The 7,840-nt window shown below is 49.0% G+C and overlaps 1 protein-coding gene across 4 annotated transcripts in view; it reads right to left on the bottom strand.

Moving 5' to 3' along the window:
* DNM2 (dynamin 2) overlaps window positions 1-7,840 on the bottom strand; it is an 88,841-nt gene that overhangs the window by 24,942 nt on the left and 56,059 nt on the right. For 2 of the 4 annotated variants that reach the window (XM_006905866.3, XM_006905863.3), the window contains exons 8-11: window positions 6,230-6,365; window positions 4,805-4,872; window positions 2,707-2,845; window positions 1,625-1,711 (exon numbers count right to left, since the gene is read on the bottom strand). In XM_006905866.3, the coding sequence (XP_006905928.1) occupies window positions 1,625-1,711; window positions 2,707-2,845; window positions 4,805-4,872; window positions 6,230-6,365 (430 nt within the window). Of the gene's footprint in view, window positions 1-1,624; window positions 1,712-2,706; window positions 2,846-4,035; window positions 4,175-4,804; window positions 4,873-6,229; window positions 6,366-7,840 lie in introns of all 4 variants that reach the window. The other 2 variants (XM_006905865.3, XM_006905862.3) reach the window with 1 other exon arrangement.

A 7,840-nucleotide genomic window follows, 5' to 3' on the forward strand; every position in this document is an offset into this window, starting at 1 on the left:
TTTCAACTTGCGATAGGTTTACTGGGACGTAATCCTTTCTAAGTTGAGGAACACTAGTATACTCCTGAACGTGGCAGGGAGGGGCAGTGGCCAGAGCAATTATCACACTAGCCATCAGGGGCGCCAGAAGCATGCTGCTTCCCAGGCAGAAAGACGGGGACCACACACAGATTCCCCCACTCCTAATACAGCCCCCAGGGTACATCTGCAGAGGGAAGGGGACCCAGGTGCTTTCAGGTGTCAGGGCCTCACAATTAAGAAAGATTAGGCCAACAGAGCAGAGTGAGACAGCCCAGCGTGGTGTCACCGGCATAGCCTCTGGGACTGACTGTAGACCTAGTTTGGCCACTGCCTGGCTGTGTGGAGGTGGGGACAAAAGGCCCACTGCAAAGGGTTAAAAAAGTCACAGTATGTAGTCTTTAGCTAGCAGGTAGCATTTTATAAGTGTCACATTTAAACAGCAACTATAATGTGGCCAGGTAAGAATATTAAAATGAAACACACACACATATACATAGGCACAGGAGTCAGCCAGGATGTCATCTCAGATAAGGGACAGGCCCTTAAAACAGTACTCTGTCACCTCATTGTGTCTCTGAACGCTTACTAGGTTAGACCCTGTGGAGTTGCTGGAAAATACTGGGGTGCCCCATCCATGGAATCCACCGTTGCTGGTCTTATAAAGCCTGAATCCTGTCACCCTAGAGCCCGTGGTTCGAGCCTGGCAGTGTTGACAGTGGGGAAATCAGGCATTACGGTGTGTGTGGAGGAGACAGCAGCATCCTTGCCAAAAAATGACAACAATGAACTGGACTCTCTCAAGCTTCTGACAGAGCTTCCAGGCCACAGACGCTGCGAGGCAGCAGGGCACAGGTTGGCTGGGGAAATCCTCCGAAGGGCAAATGAGCCAGTTCCTTGTCCATCAATGTCAAGGGGGTAGGAACCATTCTAAACAAGATGATATCACAACAACATACAGCACATCAGCTTGTTTCAGTTCTGGTTTGAACAAACAGCTGCCGAGAGACCACGGCAGACAACTAGCGGAGAGTGACTAAGACCAGGTGTTGGGTCATGCCCAGGTCCTGAGCGCATTCAGCAGGGGACATATGAGACTCATGCCATTGCTACCTGGAGGAGTCACACTCTCTACCTTTGTGTGTGCTTAGATGGTCTTCACAAGAAAATTAAAACCAAAAAAGCACCCTAATGTCCTCTGGCAGGCAGGCAAATAGATAAACGGGCTGTGGGCCACATATTCAACCATTAAAAGCAACAAACTTCAGATACACCACAAACAACAGGGATGAATCCTGAATACATCATGCTGAGAGAAGGAAGTCAGAATCAAAAAGCTACGTACCATAGGAGACCATTCATAGAATATTCTGGAAAAGGCAAAATGATAGGGACAAGGAGCAGCCAAGTGGTTGCCAGGGCCTGGAGGTGGGGGAGGGATTGACGAAAAGAGGCAAAGGATGGGAATTTTGGGGGGTGACAGAACCATTCTATATCTTGATTGACGTGGGGGTTACTGTATACATTTGTCAAAACTCAAAAGACTATACACTCAAGATTTATTATAAGTAAATTATACCTGAAAATTAAAACGAAAAGTCAATACCTGGTCCTTGGTTCTCCCCTCCCGTTCCCGGATGTAAGTGGTGACGATTCGCTCTGTCTCCTCTCTCAACCGGGGGTAGGAGCTAAGCTAGGGGGAAAGCAGAGTGGCAGCGTTGGCTGGGTCCTCGCGGCCTGGGAAGCAACGCGAACCACACCGAAAACACGAGGGAAGGTGATGACGTGGGGTGGGCCCACCGAGTCCCCACCTCACTCTTGTCTCATAGCTGCTCCAGCTGGGAGACAAGGGGACAGTGGGGGGACAGTGGGTCAGAGAGAGTGACAGGGTGCCCACACACAAGCAGAGATGCTTTTTGAGAGTGTGATTTGGAGGTGGAAAGTGGCAGAGAAAGAGAGCGACAGCCATCCCCCTCCCGCCCAGCGCTGGGCGAGAGCAGGGACACCGAGTGCAATTAAAGGTGCCAGGTCACTGGGGCAAGTGCCCTCGCCCTGCGCATGAGCACACAGCGCTTGCTGTAGGACAGTGGGCCGGCATCTGGGCTATCTACCTCGGCGGGACCCCGTGCAGAAAACCATTCTCCACCATCTCATCTTCGGAACCACTCCTCTAACACCCCCAGAGCCTCAGCCTTTGCAGCGGTAACCAAACAAACACATGGGGAGCCCACCCTCCACGGTTTGCGCAAAGTCCATAAGTTGGGGAAAATTGAGCGGACAGTCAAAATCACTCATGGAAAACCTAGTAAATGTCCCATGACTTAAGAACATGCAGTCCTGCACACTGCAGTGTTTCACCGCTCTGGTGATAGTTCGGGAACCCCCTTCTCTGAGGGTCCCAGGGATGGGCACGGACTCTCATCCCCGCTGCTTAGTAAACGCATTTGGCAACATCAAAGGCCTCCCAGCCCCTTCAGTAGCCCAAGCTGCAAAGGTGGAACACATGTGCGATGCAACGTCCCCCATTTTATCTGCCGATGCAAAGCTGAGACATCGCTAGGTGACAACTGGCCCTAGGTGGGGGGTTCCTGCCGAGGTGGACTCTCCCAGATACGTGGTTAAGACTAACAACAGAGGGAGAAGATGGGGGACAAATGTGTAGGTGATAACAACAAAACCTTCTGTTACCTTCTCAGCACACTTTTTAATGACTGTGGCCAGTTCTGAGACCACGAGATCAACACACTTCAAACTCGGCTCTTTGAGTTTTACAATCTGTTTTTTCACAATGGCTTCAAAGGCCATGTCGGGGGTGAAGAGCCCCGTCCTGGGTCATGCAGAGGGTGGGACCAAGTAGAAAGACACCCAGGGATAGTGCAGGCCACACACCCGGGACGGGAGACAGAGAGAGAGAGAAACGAGAGTCAGCTGGTTAGTGACATGCATGGAGGAGCCTGTGCCTGCATTTGCCCCAGAAGCTGCTTCAGATCAAAGAGGCGTCCTGGGTCTGAGGGCTGGGCTTGGTCTGGGGTGTAATTATTGAAGTGCTTTGTCAGTGTCATCGCATAGATGGATAAGGGTGTATGGATGCCTTAAATTTCCATATCTGTGACAACAGCCTCCAGGCTGATAATCTCCAACCCATCTAGGTTTCTTTCCCCTCCCTTTTCTAATCGAAGAAGCTTAAGAAGCAAATGTGGGCTTTTCTAGACTGAGAACAGAGGCTCAAGCAGAAATCCCCTGCCTGGGAAGGCCAACCCAGAGCTCTACGGCCATCGTGGACGTGCAAGCACAAACCACCCACCGGGAAGCGCTTCAGCTGCCTAGCCAGAGTGTGCTGCCCTGGGAACCAGGCCCTTGGGGAGCCCAGCGCATCCTGCCAGGTGGAGGCAGTGGCCCGTGAACACAGGCACACGGGCACTTGTGACCTAGTAGATCTAAGGATGGGCTGCCTGGGGGTGGGGGACAGCCTTGCTCCTAAGGGGAGCAAGTGAACTGGCGGGGGCGGTTAGGAGCCAAACCAGCTCTGGGACCTGAGCACTCATAATGCTATTGGTTCAGACCTTTCTCGGCACCTTGGGGACAGAGAAGTGGCTAGCTCAAGGGAAGCCTGAGGGAACCAGGAATTTGTCAAGAAGGGGTGACCACCAGAAAGGTTCAGGGAGCTTGGCCTCCAGCAGCTGACGCGGGGTCCCTCTCTGCTTCCCAGAAGGCAGCAAAGCAACAGCCCAACGACACCCCCAATTCCATCAGACACATGCTAGGCTTGGTATCAGGATCCAAGGGAGCCCTGCCCACCGGTCTGGCCAGTTCTGGAGGCCTGGCACCCCCCGGTTGCACCCAGGCTGACACGCCCCCACCCCAGCCTTTGGGAAAAGGCCACGTTCTCAGAAACCGAGGCAATCTGGGGGGAAAGGCACCATGGGGCACAGGCTGAAGCAGTGCTGGGAGCCTGATACCAAAGCCCTGAACCCCAGTTTCCACGCGGCCAGGAGTCCCCTGCCAAGGGGCCGATACCTTACTGGTACACTGCCTAACTGTATTGATTAGCTCCTGGATAACCAGGTCGACACATTTCAGACAGGGCTCTTTCAGCTTGACGACCTGCTTTTTCACAATGGCCTCGAATGCCAGGTCCGGGGTGAAGAGCCCGGTCCTAAAACCATCCGAACCCGGGGGCAGGGGAGATAAGTCAGAGAGAAACAAAGCACGGTCAGCAATTTCACAGCCACGGGCCGGGTTCCCAAGAAAGAACCAAGGTCACGGCAAGTCTGCGGTCACGATGCCTGCGTCCACTACCCAAAAACCCCAAGGGTACCCTGAAGGCCCGTAGCAATTTGAGACTGGACAACTGGAGTGACTTCTTTTGCTGGAATATTGAGGGGAACGAGGAGGCTCACAGGGGACCCGTGGTAGGGATGAATGTTGGGCTCCTATAATCATAACTCATATCTATTTCCCCAACCCACCGCCCAGGGGAAATATGCAATGAGCTTCTTGGCTGACTGCGATAGGTAGGGCTCATGCCAACCAACTGGGCAGTTTAACCAGTGTTTAATCCAGGGGCAGCAGATAGCCCTGTGGTCCACGACAGATTCACACAGGATTGAGCACATCCACCTTTGTGGGCTCTTGGAGACTCAAAAGGAGAGACTTATACCTACTAAGAACTACCCTGTCAAGGCTTCACAATTGGGGCACCCAGAGGTTTAGCGGGGGCCAACTGGCTGGAGGGTGGCACCGCAGAGGTGAAGGGAACAATGGCGACTCTCCCCGCGGAACTTGCCTGACTCCGTGAATGTTCTTAATGGCGTAGCTGATCTCCCGTCTTAAGTCTTTCTCATCAAACTCCATCTGAGAACAGAGAAACAAATGCATGCAGGGAGGTACCTGGGGCACCCACACAACAAGTGTATATTTGGGGAATGTTATCTCCTGTGTGCATTTGTATTCACATGGCGGAATGTTACATTGGTCAACATTTTAAAAAATACTAAAACTTAGTATCAGCAAGGATGCCGTGAAACTAACTCTTGCTCTCTTGGGGCAAACATAAATTCAAATTAACTTTCTTATGAGCTACTTGCAGTACAAATCAAGAATCTCCAAAAATATACCTAAACTATCACCTGGTAGTTTTAAATGCTCTAGAAATTTATCTTGAGCAATTAATAAAGAACTAGCTACATTTGCAGAACTATTCATAACTGCTAGAAAATGTGAAAACGACCTAAATGTCTGACAATGGGAGATTGGTTAAATGCATGACAAGGACAACTATAAAATAAAATATTGTTTTGTCACTGACAATGCATGAAATGCTTACGACTAGTTTCGAAAGACGGCCACCACATGAAAAAAAGCAGGGTACAAAGACACATAATTTTTAAAAATAATATATATGTGCAAACGAGTATAGGTGAATATATGTACCGTGTTCGTGTATATACAGGGCTTATTCATTTGCACAGAAATGATTCTAAAAGGATACACATCCAGGTGTTAACAGGAGTTGTCTGTGGGTGTAGGCAGTTTTTCTGCTTTTAGGTTTTGATCTTTAATTGAAAAAAAAAAAAAAAACTTTACTGGCTTTTATAAAAACAGTATATGGTCTCAGTATAAAGAAAAACTTCAAATAAATTTTGAAAAGAATCTCAAATCCCAGCACCGAGAACTGCAAGAATATCCTTACAGATCTATAGAAAGACACACATCTAGACCCACGTGCAATTTCATACGGAAGGAAATTATAAATATAATCTATGTGTTACGTTGCACATCCTGGCTCTATAACCTTTTTTCCCTCTTCAACATGCTGGGGATGTTTTCCCATATGAAACAACCTCTATTTTCTACGTATTTTGCAAAGAACATATACTGGTTTTTGTTAGAGGCTTTTTTCCCTCTTCAACATGCTGGGGACGTTTTCCCATATGAAACAATCTCTATTTTCTACATATTTTGCAAAGAACATATACTGGTTTTTGTTAGAGGAAAAAAATGAAACTTTTTGTACCCTTCTTTCCAGTAAGCTGCCTGCTCAAGGAAGGAAGCTGGTGGGGACACTTCCCCCGGGCCGTGCTCTGCCCACAGCGGGCTCAGGCCTGGAGGCAGAGGCGTAAGACCTCGTGCCCTGGGAATAGGCCTGGCTCAAGGCTGAGCAACCGGGTGCCTGAGCAGAGACAGGAGGGCTCAGCTCGGAGCACACTACCTTCACCAGCTCAAAGGGAAACCGTTCGTGGAAGATGCGATTGATTCGGGCGCCCCCGGAGAGCTCCAGCGTGTCCACTTGGTCTCCAGAGCCCTCGATCCTCTTTTCAAAGTCCACCCCAAACTGCTGGACCATCCTATTAGGAAAAAGAAAACCCGAACGTCAAAGCAGAGTTTTCAACACAGCTTCGGTGTTGTCCCTAGTCAAGCCACAGCCAATTTTCCTCTTTTCCTTTTTCAGTCGCAAAATGTATGTGTAGGTAAAAACAAACAAAATTCAGGAGCCGCAAGTGGTAAGCATTCGCTAGGTAGCAGGCCTGCTACAATTTATTCATTCACAATGGAAAGGGGTGCAGTTATTACTCCTACTTTGCATATGACAAGGGTGAGGTACAGAGGTCATGGCTTAGCAACCTCACCTCTGCCCTGAGGCCTGGCCTGATCCAACAGGACCATAGCGTGAAAAGGTAGTCCCCTCTACACAGTTCTGGTGGCTTCTGCCAGTTCCAACACCTCCCAGCCTGGGTGGGTGGGCACTCTGCCAGGTGGCTTTGCCCCTCTGAGCTTTAGTTTCTTCACCTGCAAAGTAGGTTGATTTAACAGCCCCTCCACACGGGGTCATTGTGAGGATTCAAGGGCTTTCCAGATTTCATCAACTCTGAGAAGTCATCGATCCCAAAAGGCACCATTGGTCTACGCACCCACACAAAAAAAATCCTGTTGATTAATGGTAATTGACCTAAAACTTCTGAATTCAGAGAAGTCAGAATTTTTTTTAAAGTGCTCACATACTGACAAAATGTTATAGTACCACCTGTGTCCCTCAGAACCCGGCCTTTGAATGGCGTCTCAAGGTGTTGATTAGTGCCGTGACAATGTGAGCAGTAGAGAAGAACTAAGATATTTATTAGTGTCTTGGTTTTCCTTAGCATCTCTAATCACTACCCCCTCGCACTGTCTGCCTTAATCATTTCCTCATTTCCATCCCCCAAGTTCTCGATGTACTGAAGTGCAGGCATACCTTGGAGATATGACAGCTTCAGTGCCAAACCACCCCAATAAAGCAAATATCACAATAAAGCAAGTCACACAAATTTGAGGGGTTTCTCAGTGCACGTGAAAGTTATCTTCACACTACACTGCAGTCTATTAAGTGTCTGATAGCATTATGTCTAAAAAAAAAAAAAATCAATGTGCCTTAGTTTAAAAATATTTTATTGCTAAAAAATGCTAACCATCATCTGAGCCTGTTGGAAAAATGGCGCTGAGAGACTTGCATGAAGCAGGGTTGCCACAAACCTCAATTGGTAAAAAACACAGGACTTGAAAAACTCAGTAAAACAAGGTGTGCCTGTATTGCGTTGGGGTTTCTCCAGCAGAGAAGCCAGCTCTTGGGGAGCAAATGCAGATGTCAGCACAGCTGGGTGGCCGGGCCCCGTCCATGAGCACCAGTCTCCCAGAGCCCCGTTATCAACTGTCACAGGTTGAACTGTGTCTCCCAAATTCATGTTGATGTCCTAAGCTCCAATATCTTTGAATGCGACCCTATTTGGAAACAGAGCCACTGCAGTTGTAATTAGTTAAGATCAGGTCACGCTGGGGTAGAGTTGGG

This window comes from Pteropus alecto, unplaced genomic scaffold (assembly GCF_000325575.1).
Source record: "Pteropus alecto unplaced genomic scaffold, ASM32557v1 scaffold761, whole genome shotgun sequence".
Classification (NCBI taxonomy): Eukaryota; Metazoa; Chordata; class Mammalia; order Chiroptera; family Pteropodidae; genus Pteropus; species Pteropus alecto.